At 56.5% G+C, this 18,764-nt stretch overlaps 3 protein-coding genes across 4 annotated transcripts in view; all 3 read left to right on the forward strand.

Moving 5' to 3' along the window:
* The window catches only part of MYL7 (myosin light chain 7), a 149,899-nt gene that overhangs the window by 126,800 nt on the left and 4,335 nt on the right, over nt 1-18,764 (forward strand). The gene's annotated exons all lie outside the window — the stretch shown is intronic.
* Nucleotides 1-18,764, forward strand: part of POLD2 (DNA polymerase delta 2, accessory subunit) — a 177,380-nt gene that overhangs the window by 126,794 nt on the left and 31,822 nt on the right. The gene's annotated exons all lie outside the window — the stretch shown is intronic.
* GCK (glucokinase) lies at nt 3,508-17,876 on the forward strand. Of its 2 annotated transcripts, XM_012741522.2 has the most exons (10): nt 3,508-3,685; nt 9,531-9,693; nt 10,219-10,373; nt 11,464-11,583; nt 12,484-12,579; nt 12,675-12,774; nt 14,720-14,903; nt 15,868-16,023; nt 16,359-16,592; nt 16,824-17,876. In XM_012741522.2, exons 1-10 carry the CDS (start codon nt 3,638-3,640, stop codon nt 16,966-16,968), a joined length of 1,401 nt encoding a protein of 466 aa, XP_012596976.1. In that variant the 5' UTR covers nt 3,508-3,637; the 3' UTR covers nt 16,969-17,876. The 2 variants fall into 2 exon arrangements, with proteins under 2 accessions (XP_012596976.1, XP_075862383.1); XM_076006268.1 differs by lacking the exons at nt 3,508-3,685; nt 9,531-9,693; nt 10,219-10,373; ... (1 more) ...; nt 12,484-12,579; nt 12,675-12,774 and having other exon boundaries at nt 14,813-14,893.

Here is an 18,764-nt window from a genome sequence, read left to right on the forward strand (position 1 = left end):
TATAAAAGGTCTGGCATAGCACCTGGCATGTGGAAGCCAGTAGGCATACACTAGCTGTGGTTGTTGGGTCCTGGCATTCTCTGCTGTCTCTCAGCTCATCTCCCCTTGCCTCTCTTCCTGACATCCTGGTCACAGGCCACCAGCCACTGCCCAACACCCTCCCCCTCACCAGGCCCTTGGCCTACCCCTCAGCACAAGAGCACAGCCAGTCTTGAGTCTACCCCATTGTAAGCAAACACTTGCAACACCATACTGACCTCTAGGTCCTGTTGCATCAGTGTGCCCACACCTGTGCCCAGCTGGAGCTGAGGGCAGTCAGGGAACTGGCCAGTAGGGGAGGGGCCGGCACTTCAGTTTCCCTGACTTCCTGGTCACCCACTGTCTTACCCACTGGCACATGGGGGCTGGCAATTTGGCCCATTTAACTGTGAACCTCCATCCTTTAGAGTCTGGGCCTCTGAGCTTCTGGGCAAAATAGCAGGTCGGGCCCAATCTTACTTTTTAACTTGATTTTTAAATATTACTTCATTAATACACATTTATTGCAGAAAATATAGGAAATACAGATAAACAAAAAGGAAAATAAAGTCGCTCATATTTCCAACATTAATGTAATTACTGTTACCATTTTGTTGTATTTCCTTCCACATGTATATTATCTATTAATATTATTAATAATATGTCACATATACATATATATGACAAAAACGGATCATACTGTTTTCTGTGTATCCCGTGTTAGTCATCTCTTACTGTGTAACAAATTACCTCAAAGATTAGCAGCTTGACTTTCCAAGCACGTACTATGGTGATAAGAATGTTGTATCATATTGTCCTATATCTGGAACATATGCTAAAAGATAGAAAATGGTTTCTAAACTGATTTGTCCTATAATAATAAAATTTTAGTTTATGCAATGCATTTTTTAAAAAGCTAGTGGCTTGAAACAACAAACCTTTATCATATCACACAGTTTCTTTATGTCAGGAATTCAGAAGCAGCTTAGTGAGTGGTCTGTTTAACGTCTCTCTTGCTGTTGCATCAAGGTGTTAGCTGGGGCTGTGTCATCTGAAGGCTTGGCTGGGGCTGGATCTGCTTCCAAGGTGGTCCTCTCAGATGCCTGACAAGTTAGAGCTGCCTATTGGCAGGAGGACTCACTTCTTGGTGGACCTTCCCAGAGGACTTGAGTGTCCTCATGGCATGGCAGCTGGCTTCCCCCAGAAGGAACAATCCAAGAGATAGCAAGGCAGAAATCACAATGTCTTTTCCGGCTTATCTTCCAAAGTCACACTTTATCATTTCTGCATCATCCTATTAGTTACACAAGCTAGACCTACTCAGCGTGGGGTGAATATCAGAAGCAGGGCTCACTGGATGCCACCTTGGAGGGTGGCCACCACATTCCCTTTAAACAGCATGCCATGAACATCTTTCCATGCCAATAGAAGCGGATCCATCTTACCATTTTTAATGACTGCATATGAGTGTAGCATAATTTATTTGCCAGTCCCCTACAGTGGGATATTGGGTTGTGTTCCATTTTTCGATACTAGAATGGATAATCTTGAATTTCCATCACTGGACTTATCATATTATTTTCTTGAAATAAATGAAAAAGAAAATGAAGTCATGCCTGTCAATCGGCTCCTTGAGCAACCAAGGGGCAGGGATACCCCTGTGACAAAGCGTAAGGTCCCTTCTGACTCTGCTTGTCTCTTTCTCTCCCCATTGAACAGGGAGCTCACTATCTTCTGAGACATCCTATCCCATTGCCATTGTTTTTTAGAGAAAGTTCTAAACAGAAGCAATGTTCACTCATCCTCATCAGGGCAGCCTTGAGATAGCAAAGACTCTTGAGTGTCCTGGGTGTCATCTCTGAGGCCCTCCTCTTCCTGGCCTCTCCTCTCGGGACAGGTTCTGGACAGGCTTGTGTATCCAGAATTCCTTGAAAGCAGGAACTGTCCCCTGCCACACTCTCAGCTCTAGCGCAGTGCCAATGCATTATTGGCATCAGCCCTTCACCTACAGAGGTAGCGTTGAGACAGGACAAGAGGGGTGCACAGGAGGGCTGGTGTGGTGTGAGAGTCTGGTCCTGGGGGCCAGCCAGTGTGGGGAAGTGGGGATATTGCACCCTTTTCTGCCCTCACAGGTGTCAGTGAGTGCAAGTAGGAAAGAACTCTGGGCAAGGATGCATGTTGCCTAGAGTACAAGCTAGGCCTACAGAGAGGGCACTGAGAGTCCAGCCAAACCAGAAAGGGGGCCCATTTGCCTCAGCCCCAGTCTTCATCCTCACCCTCTGTTTCCACCTCCCAGAGCACAGAGCTGGTGGGTTTACATTCTCCTCACCTGTGCTGTATGCTTGGCCCTGGGAAAGGTCCAGCTCCCTTGAGCAGCTACGTCTTGGCGTGGCTGGTTCAGAAGGTGGCCCCCATGCCCACTCCAAACCTGGGTATGCGCCCTGCCCCCACGAGCAAACAGTGGCTCAGAGCCAGGGGCTGGGCAGGTCAGGGACCTCTCACATGGGGTCTGGTGAGGCCATCTTTGCTCTATTTTGGGAAAGGGATCAATCGTGTCAAGGGCTTCCTCAGGGGTGAGCATACTGGCCACGGGCGGGAGGACCTGGCATTCTGACAAGGCCCCTCTGTACCCTGACCCACTTGCCAGCTCCAGCTAATTTTAGCAGGGTTCAGCAGGTGTCAGCAAGTTCAGGGTATGCACGTGTCACTCCCAGGTAAGCCCGAAGAGGTGACAGGGCCAGAGCCTGGGAGACAAGGTCTGTGTCTGGATGGACATGCCCAAAGAGAGCCCTAGGCCTAGACTTTGCAGTCACAAAACCTCAGAATGACCTCCCCAGCTTTTTGCTTGTTTTTGGTTCAAGGCATTTTGAGACAAGTCGATGATTTATAGTTGAAGAGTCCTGACTTTACTTGGGGGGGGGGGCGTGTTGGGGGCAGCCCTGGGAACCTCCACCTGCTCTCAAAGGCCCATAAGGCCGTGTGTACACCGCCAAGCCAGTCCCTTGGCCCCATTGGCCGGAGGGTTTGGACCTGGCCTTCCTGCTACTGGCCTGCCCCCACCCTCAAGGGCCATACAGACCCCTGGGTTGTATGAATGCACCTTGGACCTCCCCACAGATGAAAATCCACTGGGGATCCCCATGGCCTCCAAGAGCAAGTTCAGACCCTCCCCGGCACAGGCCAGGCCCTATCAGCACCCCTCCCTGTCTTTGGGCATTTCAACAAGTGCTGCCCCCCAGGGAAGCCTGGTGATTTCCCACCTGCACGCGTCTGAGGAATGGAGGACTCATTGGCTGGCCCCGCACTCCCTCTCCTCTCTCTGGGCAGCAATCCGACCGGGTGTTCACAGGCATGGCAGCTTGCCCCATGGCCCTGTCAACCCTGACCCCACGTGGGCCTCCTCTGCCCTTCCAGCCCTGCCCCTGCCCCCACAACAGTGGGCAGAGTATTTCAGCAGCCGCCTCCTGAGCCCTCTCAGTGCAGAAGCTCCAAGCTGCCTGCCTCGGTGAGTCTGGCCAGGCAGCCCTCGCCGGCCGCAGGCCAGCCTCAGACTTCAGGGTCGCAGGCAGGAGGAGCACCTCTACCTCCCCAAACACCTGCCTCTTGTCCCCTCGGAGAGATGGCAGTGGATGCCACAAGAAGCAAGTCCCAGACAGCCTTGACTCTGGTAAGCGTCACTCCAAAGCCAGGGACTCTACACTGGGAGAGTGGTCCCCAGGGTGGCACCCTTGGTTTGGGAGGTTGCCCAAACCAAGGTCGGGGACAGGGATGGTGAGTAGATGCTGGACCCCTTGGAAGAAAACGCATGGCCTCAGGGGTCCTGGCTACGGCAGCTATGCCTGCACTGGCCCCTCTCCCCATTGCCCCCTCTTCACTGTGGCTGTCTACTGTCCAGCCTCTCGGGAGTTCTAGGGAACTTGCTCCTGGGGCTGACAGTGACCAAGGACAACAGCTTCTGGTGCCAGGCTTGGAGTGTTTATGGGGGGCAGCCGGCTGCTCAGTGCTGTCGGCTCTCAGGGGTTCTGCACAAGAGCTCCAGGGATTGGTGCATCAAGGATTCTTTCTGTGGAGAATGTGGGTGGCTGTCCCAAGGTCACTACTACTGTGTACAGAGCCACCTGAGAGCACAGGAATAGAGGGGGCCAGGCTGCAGCTGGACACATGGCTCGGAAACAGGTTCTGGAGCCCACAGGCCTGCAACCCTTGCCCAGGGGCTGCCCTGGCCCTTGGTCATGTCCTCTAGGCTGGCCATGTCCACCCAGACTGGCCCCCATACCCTCAGTTCTGTCAAATGCAGCACTAGAAGGTGTCCTGCCTTTTCACCATGTACTGGGGGTGGGATATCAAAGCATTGCTCACTGCGTAAACGGGCTGGCATCCTCCCGGCCGACTCTGCAGCCCTGCCTCCGTCCCTTCCGCTTTGATGTCCAGCTGCGTGACCAGTGACCTTGTTCAGGCCTGTGGCTTCAGGACTGTCTGCATACTGATGGCTTCCAAATTCATATCTCAGCCAGACCCTCCCCTGGCCCCTGGCCTCACATAGCCAAGTGCTACTTGGGACAGACCTCCTGCTGGTCCACAGGCCTAGACCAAGTTCCCGACCCCACCTCAGTGAGCAGAGCCCCTCCTTCCCAGACTCTTCGCCTCCTCTCCCCACGTCTCAATCTGTGGGCAAACCTTGCATGTGCCCCAACTTTGGAATAAATCTGGACTCTCAACAGCCCTGCACTTCCTGCCCAGGCCATTCTGCTGTGGACGCCTCCAGGCCTCACTCCCTCTGACCTCAGTGCAGGCGCCTGCCCCTGCCGCTGCTTTGTTCCCCCCCCACCTGCCCCCAGCTTGACGATTCTTTCCTGCTGCTCCCACCAGAGAGGCTGGTCCTGCTCTCGCTCTGCTCCCGCACCCCAGTCGTGCCCGGCTCGCGGGGGGCATCTACTGGGGACTCGGGGTTCAGTTTCCCTGCAGGGAGTGTGAGGGAGTCCTTGGGCAGGAAAAGCCCAACATTTGGTTGTCACTATGGGCCCTGATTATGTGTCCTGGGCAAGAGAGGACAGCCAGCCAGCTCGGGGGTCGCCTCTCCGAGGCTGCTGCGTGGGGCAGGCTCCGTCTGCGCTCTTTCCTCCCGAGGCTACACCTGGGGGACCAGGCGGCACCCACATTCCCTAAGCTGCTCAGGAAGGTCCTGTAAGCCGGCACAGACACCCAGCACGAGGCTCACCAGAGAGACACTGGTAGCAGGATCTGGACTCCAGGAACGGCAGGGGCCAGGCCCTGGGACCAGGCAGGAGGCGCCTCGCTGGGCTTGGGGAAGGCTCAGAGCTGCTGCCTGGGTTGGAGCCCCAGCTCTGTGCCCCCTGGCTCTGAGGGCTTGGGAAGGGTTTGTACCTCTGTGTTCAGTTTCTTCACTTGTGAATAGAGATAATAAACGTGCCTGTGTCTCCGGGGGACTGTAGGAATGACGGGAGGTCGTGTCTGGAGTGGGCCTGGCGCACGGGAAGTGTGGGTCAGCTTCAGTCCCAGCTCCTGGACGTGTCCAGGGGGTCTGCGAGGCAGACACGATGCGATCCCCAAGGTTTCAAGACCAAGCCAGGTCAGAGCTCCCTGCTCTGGGACTGCACGCCAACCAAGCACCGCGTGTGGCGTCCGCGGGCCCAGTGCGCCCCGGGGAGGGGCCTGTGCCCGCCACAAGCCTGCTTCGGAGGAGCATGCTCCCTTCTCGAGAGGTGAATCCCCAGGTCTGCCCGTGCTGGCAGCCTCAGAACCTTGCAGCGCCCGTCCTCCCACCTGTGCGACCGGGAAGCGTATGTGTGTGAGGAGTCTGGACGGCCCCTGTGACGTGGACAGGGCAGGGGACCCTGCAGTGCCTGGCTGGGGCAGTGCGCAGCATGAGGCGACTCCGGCCCGCAGCCACCAGTGCCGGGAACATGCTCCCCCACCCAGCACACCCTGCCTCCCCATAGCTCCCGGGAGGATACAGACCTATTTTTATAGAAATCCAGATTTTTCTATGAAAGCGTCTCTATTTTAAATAGATTTTAAATGTTGGCAGCAAATGTAAGCTTTTGAGAGTGTTATACAGGACAAATCAGATCCACAGGCCAGATGCAACTTTATTTACAGAAATGGGATCAGGTCACCAGAGCAGGGCCAGCCAGGAAAAAGTATAAAAATGGAGGAAATGCAATCAGGTCCTGGCTAGGGTCCCATCCCACTCCTTCACTTACGCCCAGACAGGCCTCCGGGGCAGGCCCGACCTCCCTCACGGGACAGGCCACACAGGCCCGTGCTAAGTGTCGACGGCCACTGCTGGATACAGGGTCCTCACTGTTGCAGTGGGGGCAGCCCCGTGTGAGCCTAGTGAAATGCTTGCAGGACTCTTTCTGCAGCACAGATTCTTTGGAAAGAAATTGCTAGATCCAAATTAAATATTGATGGAAACTCCAAATTGCCCTCTGAACAGGTGGTATCAGTTTGACTTCATGCCATGCTCAGGATTCCTCAGGGGGCACTTTCTGGCCTAGAAGCTGGCAGAGTCCGGGTGTCATCCAATTGGTGGCAGGGCCCCACACAGGTCTGTGTACAGACGGAGAAGACTGGAGCCTCCCCCGCAGTTTGCAGGGCCCTGCTGGCTCCCGTGCCTGTGATAACAGAATCATCAGCCACCATTTCTCTAGTCCTTACTGTGTCCCTGCAAGGGCTGGGCCAGCTGTCCCCACAGCCCTTCGAGGGAGGGCCACTCAAGGGCCCTGGTCCGTCTGACAATGTAGCCATGCTCTGCCCGGGCACAGGCTCCACACCGTTGTCCTCCCCCTAGACCCCAGGCTGAAGTGTTGGCTCCTCCCATGAAAAGCCTTGGGCCAAAGGCCATAGTCCAGACCCATGGCCACCAGGTTGGCCTGCCAAGACAGAAGGGCAGGCATGGAGCCCAGTGGGCTGAAGGGCTGGACCCTTGCAAGATCAGCGTCACTTCTGTTAAGAGCCCGCAGATGTCTTATGATCGGGTTCCTCTGAACAGTTTCATCTTGGAAGAGATACCAGGAAGCCTAGTGAGGACTTCCTGCCAGAAGTCCCCATGCATGTGGCTCTGGGCACTGGCCCCACTGCAGCATTCTGGCTGCATGTGGCTGCACAAGGGACTTCTGTAAGCCTTTCCTTGTCTGCAAGATGGTGACACCTCCTTCTTAGTGCTGCTGGGACAAGGGTGTAGGGTGCGCGGCAGCTGTGGAAAGCACCCAGCTCAGGCCTGGCATATGCAGAAATTCAGCAAATGCTAAATGTTATTACAGTTAGTTCCTGGCATATTCTAAATTGGCAAGTGTAGGAAAGAAAGACAGGAGGCAAAAGTCATAGCTGTGGGCCTTAGAGGACAGCCTGGATTGTTCTACAGAGCACTGAGGATGCCTCCAGGGCTGTGTTCCACAGAGACAGGTGGGGAGGACTGCACTGCCACCCCACTGTCTCAACAGCTCCTGCTCAGACAACGTGAGTGTTTTTTATTCTGTCTTCTGTCACAGACTTTGTCAGCCCCATCCCTTTCTGACCTTCCCTGGGTTTGAATTTTACATATGGGGCCTCATTAAGAAAAGTAGTTCTTTTTTTTTTTTTTTTTTTTTTTTTTTTTTTTTTTTTTTTTTTGAGACAGAGTCTCACTTTGTTGTCCAGGCTAGAGTGAGTGCCGTGGTGTCAGCCTAGCCCACAGCAACCTCAAACTCCTGGGCTCGAGCGATCCTTCTGCCTCAGCCTCCCGAGTAGCTGGGACTACAGGCATGCGCCACCATGCCCGGCTAATTTTTTTTATATATATATCAGTTGGCCAACTAATTTCTTTCTATTTATAGTAGAGACGGGGTCTCGCTCTTGCTCAGGCTGGTTTTGAACTCCTGACCTTGAGCAATCCGCCCGCCTCCCAAGAGCTAGGATTACAGGCGTGAGCCACAGCGCCCGGCCTAGAAAAGTAGTTCTTAACTAAGGCTCTATACCCATTAGGAGTGCTTTGGACTACAGGAAACCAAACAGCGGACTACCTGCGGCCTAGGCAGTTAGTATTTGCTCCCATACCTAGCACGGGGAGGCCGGTGGATCTGGCATCAGTCTCTCTTCTCTGCCATCCATAGTGTGCTAACAGCTTTTTCTCTACAACCTTGTCCCCTCATGGTTGCAAGAGGGCTGTTGCAGTGCCAGCCATCACATCCTTATACAGCTGTGCTAACAATTTAGGGGGCACCGAATCTCCCCCCTACTAAAATTAGGCTTCCCTTCACCTGCATTGCTCAGGACTGGGTCACATGCCCAACTCTAGACCCATCACCAACAAGAGAGGACGGAATTGCTGTGCTTGGCTTAGCACAACCGTAGCTTAACGTCCTCCCACTCCCAGCAACACAGCGAAATCCGGGTTCTCCACCTCCCTGAGCTTATGGGTGAGACTGTGGGCAAAAGAGTGTGAGTTTTTGTAAAGAGTGGATCCACAGCTTTTATCAGAGTATTTTTCATTTTCAAGAAATGAAATATGGGGGGAAAAAAAGAAATACGGTTTAAAAGGAAAATGTCTTTACAATTATCTCTCTTACCACTTCCCACCAGTGTATCAACACGGCCTGTCCTCCCTGAATGTGCACAACTGTGCCAAGGGCACAGACACACGGCTGTCTGCCTACAGGGTCCAGCTTGCTGGGGACACGGGGACAGAGCCACAGCTACATTCAAGGCCCGTTCTCGCGCCACCGTGTGCAGGGCGTCCATACTCACAGGAATGGCAGCATCGAAGCTGAGCTTCGTGTGCACGGGCCTCTCTCCCGTCAACACAGAGAGACCCTCTTCCCTCTGCGGCCTCAGAGCGTCCACGCCACGGGTGGCTTTAGTTAGCAGACACCTCCTGATAGATGTCAGTGTTCATTCCTGGCCAGGCCCTACTCACGCTAGTGCAGACTGGCGGGTCATTTCCTGCCATAGGTCCCCTAGAATGGCCGGATCTTTCAGACAGTGATGGCAGCTCCCCGGCGCCCTCCAGCCCTAGCTCGCCAGCCTTCCCTGTGAGCCCCTGCCTCTCCCCTTGTCCCAGTGAGAGGGACAAATGGAGGCATTACAAGACATTGTGCCATAAGAATATTGACAAGGACAGAAGCCGCTCTGCCCTCAGCTCCTCATCCTTCCAAAAATATCCCAGGCTAAATTTGCTGAATTTTGAGTCTTGGAATTCAGTTCTTCTGACTTTTTAGCTGGTTTTAACTGGGGTGAATAGTTTGATGGGCCATCCTGGACCTGGGGCCAGAGGACAAAAGAAAACCCAAGGCTAGGCTGGGCACAGTGGCTCACACCTGTAATCCTAGCACTCTGGGGGGCCAAGGTGGGAGGATGGCTTAGCTCAGGAGTTTGAGACCAGCCTGAGAAAGAGTGAGACCCCCGTGTCTATCTTTAAAACAAAGAAAGAAAACCCAAGGTGTGCGGGGGAGACGCCCGTGAGACCCTTGGTGTGTGGCGTCTGTGACAGCCCCCCCACCCGCCCTGTGCAGGTGGAGCAGATCCTGGCGGAGTTCCAGCTGCAGGAGGAGGACCTAAAGAAAGTGATGAGGCGGATGCAGAAGGAGATGGACCGCGGCCTGAAGCTGGAGACCCACGAGGAGGCCAGCGTGAAGATGCTGCCCACCTACGTGCGCTCCACTCCAGAAGGCTCAGGTATGGCAAGGACAGGACCCACACGGGGACTGGCTCCTCATCTGAGGCAGCTGTGGGCCAGGCCCCAGCCTCCCTGACATGGGATCCCTGGGGAGCGATGAAGTCCCACCCTTGGCTCCTGTGGTCCAGCCCTGGGGCACTCAGGCCCACCTGGAGCCAGCAAGCCTCAGGAAAAATGGCCTTCTTCATCTTGCTGCTCCCCTTGGTCACTTAGGGGACCCCTCCCCCAGCCCAGCCTGAGTCTGGGCCATTGCACTAGGTCTCAGTTGATTCCTGGACTCCAGGTGACCCAGTCCAAGGCCAGGATTTCCCACTGGCTTTTCCCCGGTTTCCTTTTGACACCTCCACAGTTTGCTCTGGTGTCCCCCAGACGTCTGGCATCAGCAGCCCCTTGCCCGTTCCCTTGGTCCCCCCACACCTTCCCCTCGTCCTCTCTCTGGTCTCCCAGGGGCTGGCCACCCGGGTCCCACCCAGCCCAGGGCCTGCCAGTCGGTGCCCATGATGCACTTCTCCCTGTGCCTGCAGAAGTTGGGGACTTCCTCTCCCTGGACCTGGGCGGCACCAACTTCAGAGTGATGCTGGTTAAGGTGGGGGAGGGCGAGGCAGGGCAGTGGAGCGTGAAGACCAAGCACCAGATGTACTCCATCCCCGAGGACGCCATGACAGGCACCGCTGAGATGGTGAGCAGCTTAGGGGGCCAGGGACAAGGGATGGGGGGTTGAGGCCGTCTAGGATCTCAGGGCTGGGCTAGTCCATCTACCAGGGCAGGGGGAGCTGTGGGCAGGATGACCCCAAGCCTCCAAGGACCCAGGAAGGCAACTCGGAGGCCTAGGTGGACAGGCCAGGTGTGGCCGGTGTGCTCCCAAGCCCCGCAGTCACATCTGGCCAGCGTTGGGAGGGGCCAGTGGTAGAAGAAGCCCCAGGCAGTCACACCCTGTCCAATCCCCCAGAGGAAAACCCGGGAGGTAAAGACAGAAACGTGGCGGGGCAGCCAGGAGAATGTGCTCGTCTGCCCCTCGCAGCCCGTGCCATCCGCCCCTTCCCAGGGTTGCCCCTTGCCCTCCACCAGCCTGCACACAGAGTGGGTGGCAGCAATTGAAATGTGTGCCCAGGCAGCAAGGATCCCTGACCGTGGGGAGGACTGGCAGTGGGGGGCATAGAAGTAGAACGAACCCACACACCTGCAGCTCGCTGATCTGCCCGTCAGGCTGGGCAGGAATTAAGGCAGCAGGAATGAGGTGGGCCTTGACACTCAGCAGGGAGCTCGGTCAATCAGCTGAGTACTCAGCAGTGAGGAAAGACAGGCACATGCAGCGGGAGTGGGGCTGGACTTTGGCAGGGGTGGGGCAGCCAGGACACCTGGATGTAGCAAAGGAGACTCCGGGTGCTGGAGACAGAAATCGCAGTTATGGCCAAGGATATGCGTCCGTCTGGAGCCTTAGGAACAGCCAGCCAGGCCTGAGGCTGGACCCCACCGGGTCAGCTGGGAGGGCTGGGGACCAGTCTACCCTGTGTCACCCTGTCCTTGGAGCTGCTGGCAGCAGGGCTCTGGCACCATGGGAGGCTCAGCCTGAGCCTCCAACAAGCAGCTATGGAAGAGGAGAGGGGAACTGTGGACAGGCCACCGTTCAGTGGCAGGCACAGAGGCCAGCGCTTACCTGGGGCCTGGTGGCTCAGCAACTGCCCATCACCTCGGCATGTGGCCCCAGGGAGGGCTGCTGGCCGGCCCAGCCCTGTGGCCTAATGGCCACCTGGGTGTGGGTCTTCCAGCTCTTTGACTACATCTCCGAGTGCATCTCCGACTTCCTGGACAAGCATCAGATGAAGCACAAGAAGCTGCCCCTGGGCTTCACCTTCTCCTTTCCTGTGAGGCATGAAGACATCGACAAGGTGGGCCCGGGGAGGCACGGAAGGCCGAGAAACGGAGGGAGGTGCACCCAGGGGAGCTCCGCCTTCAAGTGCAGCCCCACACACATCACAAGGGGAAGGAGCCCAAACTCCAAAGGGAGATCTGGATTCGGACTGTGGCCCGCCACTGTCTGTGAGGCTTTGGAAAATGAGCATGGTGTTCACTGACTCTTACTGTGTGCCCTGAGCCTCCCGCAGCCCCGTGAGGCACGTGCTGGGGTCCTCCCGCTACAGTGGGAAGTGGCGGCTCCAACTCAGGCAGCCCGGCTCCGGCTCACCCACGACCACGGGGACCCCACACTGCCTCTGGCTGAGTCAGAAATGTGAAGGGACTGAGACTGTGCCCTACTTGCAAGCTAGCAAGGTAGAGTGCCAGTTACATCTACACACACGCAGGCGTGAATTATACTATACATGCGCATGCGTGAAACCTGAGCCCTCTGGGTCAGAGCCAAAGCCAGGTCGTTGCTCGTGGCAAAAGCAGCAGCCCAAGTAACATCTGTGGTTTTCCAGGCCCCAGTCCTTGCAGAGATGCAGTGAGGGCAAAGTGGCACTTTCACATGCAGTGGGGTGTGTTGTAGGAGAGGAACCCCGATCTTATAGGGAGCTGCTCCCCTTGGGACCTGTCTCTACTCTGCAATGACATCTCAGGGCTTTATAGTACAAATGCTCTTAACTTGGCTGGGTCAGCCCTGCAGAAACATGAGATATTCAAGGAAAATCGTCCCCAACACCTCTAAAAGCTATGGGACTGCTCTGAGTGTGTTTCCTCAGCTGTGAAGTGGGGTGCATATTCCTGCGTTCCTAGGCAGGAGCTGGTGAAGGGCCACAGCGCCCTGCCGCAGCGTGAGTCAGCAGCCATGAGCTCTCCTCTTCCCACAGGGCATCCTTCTCAACTGGACCAAGGGCTTCAAGGCTTCGGGAGCAGAAGGGAACAACATCGTGGGGCTTCTGCGAGACGCCATCAAACGGAGAGGGGTGAGGGGGTGCCTGCATCTGCCCTGGTCCCTACCCCGGTACTGCCAGCCTTTCTCCCTACCCCCATTCACTACAGCCTCTGTGCTTCTTGGTAGGACTTTGAGATGGACGTGGTGGCCATGGTAAATGACACGGTGGCCACAATGATCTCCTGCTACTACGAAGACCGCCAGTGCGAGGTCGGCATGATTGTGGGTAAGGGCTCCTTGCACCCCCGACCCTTCCAGACTGCTGAGGCCCCCCTCCCCCGCCGTGTTCGGCAGGCTGCACAGGGCCCTGCAGGGTGAGGGCCAAAGTACCTAACAACTGGTGACGTCGGAGCAGGGCCTGGTACTGGAGCCCAGGTGGTCTTGGGGTGTTGAGATGCAGGCACTGCTTCGTGGTGGGAAGCCTTCCGACACGGAGGCAGCGTGACCACATCAGATGGCACGCCGGCTGCATACCGCCCGGCCCAGCGGGATTTAACTGAAACACTTTACCTGGTAAATTGGCCAAACTGGAAAGATGTGCCTAAGTGGAAGAGGATATGCAAAAACAGCACCATCCCTTCCTGGATGGCCTTACCTGGACCTGCCCCTGCCCCTGCCCCTGCCCCTGTCCCCGTCTGAAGTAAGGGCAGGTAGCAGAAGAGGGAGCAGCGGCCCTTCCCTCCCAGCAGAGGGGTCTCCCCCCAATCTCAGGCCTTTCTCAGAAGTTCCTGGGGTCGTCATAACAAGCCTCTTCTGAGGAGCGATCCAATTAGATCGGTTATCTGCTGTGCACACAGCATGTGACTATTTTTCTGGACTGTGGGCCCTGGTTACCCAGAAAATCAGAGTTAAAGTTATTCACTTTTATGGTCCTTCAGAGCCAACTCTGCAAGGTCATGTATTTGTGTTCTTACCTATTCAGAATTGTATTCCACCCCTTAAAAAATAACATATATGTGTTTTTTATATATTGTACACATGTATACCTATGCATACATGTAATGTAAACATACATAAACACACATCTTCTAAGCTCCAGCCTGACCTTGCTTTGTTGCATGTCTTGTTTCCTACTTCTCTTACTTCCATTCTCACCTTTCGGAGGGAAAGTCGTCTTTAAGTCCAGCACCTAAACATGAGCCCCAGTGTCCCTGCTGTGCTCCCTCTGCCCTCCCAGCCCTCTCCTCCGCGGCTCCCCAAGACATCTGACATTGAATTCTCACCAGGCCAAACCACAGCCGCTCAGCCCAGGTGTGCCTCTCCTAGAGCACAGGTAGCTAAGGGTGGCTCATGGCTGCCCCAAATACTCTTGGTGACCCTGCTCTGTGTTTAAAAACATGTTTATAATAATTACCAAGATCTAAAATTTGGAAGAATTCACATCAAAGTCTGGATTTCCGGGGATTTTGGAGGTTTTTGTTGTTGTTGTTGTTGTTGTTGTTCACAAAATGCTGGAAGGCTGGGCATCACTGGCCCTGATTCCTACCCGGCAGCTTGACTGACTGGCATTTGAGTTGCTGTCCCTGATGGCTTCATGCATGTGCAGCCCATGCGGGTGGCTGGCTTAATGCTCTGCCGTCACCATTTTAAAACTGTTAATAGTTTATGAGCAAAACTGTTAATAGTTTATGAGCAAACTCCACATTATCATTCTGCACAGGGCCCCGCAAATGACAAATTCCATATCTGGTCCTGCCTGCAGTAGCCTCTGCGCTGCTCCCAATGGCCCACTCCATGCCTTACCCACCTTGGGGTGCCCCCCAAACATGGCTCAGGACAAAATAGCTCAAACACATGTATGGAAAGTGCCAGAAAACAAGGGTGTTGCATAGACAAGAAAAAGCATAACATCCCACTCCCGTCACTTTGATACATGCTGTCCCTGCATCTTCTCAACAGCCAGGTAACAGGTGGGGGAGGTGTTACCATCCTCTCTTAGGGAAGGGAACAGCCCAGAGACTGGCCTGTCTACCCCTAGCCACACAGCCAAACCAGGTGTTCCAGCCCCAGGGAGAGCCCCCTGTCCATTGCTCCAGGCAACACAGAGAGACCCTCCACACCAGCAGGGTGGGGCCATGAGAAGGGGGGAAGGGGGCCTCCTGCTGGCAGGAACCAGGCCCTCCTGGGGGCTCCCCAGGGAAGTGCAGCTCATGAGCGCCCCCCTCCGCCAGGCACAGGCTGCAACGCCTGCTACATGGAGGAGATGCAGAACGTGGAGCTGGTGGAAGGGGATGAGGGCCGCATGTGCGTCAACACTGAGTGGGGTGCCTTCGGGGACTCGGGAGAGCTGGACGAGTTCCTGCTGGAGTATGACCGCCTGGTGGACGAGAGCTCCGCGAACCCCGGTCAGCAGCTGTAAGGACCCCCCCACCCCTGAGCCCGGGCCCTGGGCCGCTCTGGCACAGCAGCAGATGGGAGCCCAGCCCCCACAGATAATGGGCTTGTTTTTAAACAGCTCTGGGGAAAAGCAAACTGGCCTTTCGTAAGCTCTGTCCCTTTAGCTCTGTGAACGATTAGTCCGCCGTTACAAACTCTCCCCTTCCGACAGGTGATCTTGGGCATAGAGAAGGCTCTGAGACGCCCCAGCAAGATTTCTGGGTTTAACCCGTAGGTCCCCAAAGTACATATCTGTCCACGTTCACAGAATGCATATTAGTCTTTGTGGAATGCTGCGGCTGGCAGACGCCGCGTGGGAACCAACAGGCACAGAGCTTGTCAGTAATCCTGGCTGTCATTTGTTAACCACCTACTACGGGCTAGGCCTGTGTTAGTTACTGTATTAGTCTCCATTAGGTCGGTGGTATTAAATGTAAACGAAAATACAGAGGCTCACAGATTAAGCAAAAATGTGCCCACTCCATGGTGCTCGCTCAGGCTGGGCCTTAGTTTCCCCGACCGTAACTGGCCAATGGGGACAGCAGCCCTAACATGGCTGTAGGAAGACTAAAGATACAGGCCGCATGCCCAGCGCAGAGCCAGGTACAAGGAAGGTTTCAGAGGAACTGGGCCGGGTCTTGGACTCTGTCCACTTCCTGAGCTGGGCCCAGCGCCAGGCTGAACGTGCACGTTCCCAATCCCTGAAGTTTCAAAAGCCCCGCTTTATAAATGAGGGAAAAGACGTGAACCCAGGTCCCTGGGCAACGGGGGTGGGGGCTGGGGGTGGGGGTGGAGGCGGGGTGGGGGCGGGGGTGAGGGGAGTCGCAGCGCCCCACGTGGCCGCCTCGCGACCACAAGGGGGCGTGGGAGCCGGCTCCAGGCCTCCGCCTGTGTGGGGCCCTCCCCCGCGGGCCTGCGGCATGACCGGGCGCCCTGTGTCCAGGTACGAGAAGCTCATCGGCGGCAAGTACATGGGCGAGCTGGTGCGGCTCGTGCTGCTCAGGCTAGCGGACGAGAACTTGCTCTTCCACGGGGAGGCCTCGGAGCAGCTTCGCACGCGCGGCGCCTTCGAGACGCGCTTCGTGTCGCAGGTGGAGAGGTGCGCCTGGCGAGGAGCGGGGCTCGGGGGCGGGGCCTCGGGACGGGGACGCCAAGGGCAGGGGCCTGGGCGCCGGGGGACGGAAGACGGGATCCCAGGGTAAGGCTGAATCCCAGGCCCGGGACGCAGGGGCAGGAAAGGAGGACGGGGCGGGCTCAGGTGGCAGGGGGTGGGGACGGTTCCATGGGCAGGGCGCAGGAGGCGGGGCCCTGGGCTGCGACCACGGGGCTGGGACGGCTGGCCCGGCCCCTCCCTGGAGAAGCGGAGGCGGTCGCTGGGGCGGACAGGCTGGCGGTGCGACCCTCAGCGCCCGCCCTATCTCCTCCGCCCCGCAGCGACTCGGGCGACTGCAAGCAGATCCACAACATCCTAAGCACGCTGGGGCTGCGGCCCTCGGTGGCGGACTGCGACATCGTGCGCCGCGTCTGTGAGAGCGTGTCCACGCGCGCCGCGCACATGTGCTCGGCCGGGCTGGCGGGCGTCATCAACCGCATGCGCGAGAGCCGCAGCGAGGACGTGATGCGCATCACCGTGGGCGTGGACGGCTCGGTGTACAAGCTGCACCCCAGGTGAGCCCCGCTCTGCCCGCCTGCCCTCCCCCTGCTAACGCGAGGCCCGAGCCTCCTCCTGGCCCTGGGGAGAGCGATCCTCGTCTCCTCCTCGTGCCCCTCGGCCTAGTTGCTGGGAGAGAGAGGGTCGGCTGCGGTCAAGGCTCCCGGTAACAGCTATGGAGGATGGGCAGGGGTGAAGTCTGGGAGGGCAGGGAGAAGGGACAGCAGCCCTGTTTCCCTGCTGCCCAGCTTCAAGGAGCGGTTCCACGCCAGCGTGCGCAGGTTGACGCCCAGCTGCGAGATCACCTTCATCGAGTCGGAGGAGGGCAGTGGCCGGGGCGCGGCCCTGGTCTCCGCGGTGGCCTGTAAGAAGGCCTGCATGCTGGGCCAGTAGGAGCAGAGGCCGCAAGGACAGGGAGGAGGCCGCGGCCCCCTGGTCGCAGGACCCCTGGGGACAGCACTCCCCACAGGTGCACCCAGCCTGGCGGGGCAGGAGGAACCCTGGACACTTCCACCCGCTGGGGAACCCAGGAACCCAGCAGTCGGACAGCCCTAGGGCCCTGACTGGGGCAGTGGGCTGGGAGCACAGGAACGGATTTCCGCCGTTCCTCTCCTTTCTTGCTGTAATCAATTACCGAGAAGGGAGTTGCTCACTCAGGACATTTTTGCATCTCCACATTGCCTGCCTGTCAGAGCTGTCGGCCTGGCCTGGGCCCTGGCTTTCGAAAGGTGGTGCCCTCTGGACCCTACTGTGGCCTGATTGCCCTGGGAACTCTCCTGTGTGGGGAGGCAGCTCCAGCAGCTTGGCCAGACCTGGGCCCCACAGAAGAGCCAGGGGCAGCTGATCACCCAGGCCTGGCTGTCTTCTTGCCCATGGCTCAGGAGGCCCTGGCAGCAGTAGGAGAAGGCTCCATGGAGGAGGTGTCCCAGGTTATGGGTACCCCCAGAGACCTTTTCCCTCCCATACCCCCATCCCTGAGTGGTTTATGCTTCTGGGATGAACCCTCACAGCAGGTGACAGAGATAGAGCCCCCAAGCCCCTGCCCCAAGGGGCCCATGAAGGGGAGGAGGACCAGCCTGGCACCAGCCAGGGCCCCCTACCTGCCTCCACAGGCAGGGTGGCATCTTCAGCTCCCACGGCACTGGCCCAGGAAGAAACCCTGAGCAGCATTCAGCACACCCTCAAGGGACCACCAAGGCCCCCTCTCTTGTCCTCGCCAGACCTCTCCTATGCCATGCCACCTTCCCACAGTTGGGCATGGACTGTGTGCGTTTTTTAATTAAAAATTTTAAAAGTTTAAACATGGCCTGTCTACTGTTCTTTGACCTCTATGTATACGGGATATGGGGACAATATAGAAAGAGACATTGTCATGTGCATGCGGCACTTCTGTAGGCCAAGGTATACCTTCGGATTTGCCATCCTTTCTGGCCAGCAATGCCCAGAAGATTGTGAAGAGTGACAGACCAGGCTATAGGAACAGGAATGGGATGACATGGGGGTCAGAGGTACGGGACAGCACACTGCCTGGCCCACTGGGACCCCTGCTTGCCTACCCATGGGATGTGTGCAGAGGGAGTGCCAGGTCAGGTGCTACTGCTGCTGGCGGTGGTGGGTCCCCCTCCAGGTATGTCTCAGCATGATCCTGTCCCCTCAGAGCCACTTAGGTTATGACAGTGAGTAGAGGGCCAGGGATCCAAGATGTCACAGGATTGCTAAGGTCCCTCCAGATGCTCCTGTAGGAAAAATGCCTGTTTAGAGTTAGCCAAGCATAGGGCCTAATGCCATCTTTATGTAGCATAAACACAGTTAGTATAAGTGCATAGTTGTGTGATTATAAGGCACATTCATTTCTCAATGAGAGAAAGTTTACCCAGCCAATCAGGAGCAACTGCGTTTTGTTTCATTCAGAACTTAACCCAAAGTTGTGATTTTGGAAAGTCACTGCCCCCTTCAGATCTCTCATTTTCTGGTACTTTATATGTGGAATGGCTTCAGATCTTCCTAGCACTCTTTTTTTTTTTCTTTTTTGAGACAGAGTCTTAATCTGTTGCCCGGGCTAGAGTGCCGTGGCATCAGCCTCGCTCAGAACAACCTCAAATTCCTGGGCTCAAGCAATACTTCTGCCTCAGCCTCCCAAATAGCTGGGACTACAGGCATGTGCCACCATGCCCGGCTAATTATATATA

This window comes from Microcebus murinus, chromosome 9 (assembly GCF_040939455.1).
Source record: "Microcebus murinus isolate Inina chromosome 9, M.murinus_Inina_mat1.0, whole genome shotgun sequence".
Taxonomy (NCBI): domain Eukaryota; kingdom Metazoa; phylum Chordata; class Mammalia; order Primates; family Cheirogaleidae; genus Microcebus; species Microcebus murinus.

What these genes read in the sequence shown, in the direction of transcription:
- GCK (XM_012741522.2), top strand. Translation starts at nt 3,638, where the DNA reads ATGGCAGTGGATGCCACAAGAAGCAAGTCCCAGACAGCCTTGACTCTG. An exon ending in TGACAGGCACCGCTGAGATG is followed by an intron (nt 10,374 to 11,463) that starts GTGAGCAGCTTA and finishes TGGGTCTTCCAG; the next exon opens with CTCTTTGACTACATCTCCGA. An exon ending in CGAGGTCGGCATGATTGTGG is followed by an intron (nt 12,775 to 14,719) that starts GTAAGGGCTCCT and finishes CCCCTCCGCCAG; the next exon opens with GCACAGGCTGCAACGCCTGC.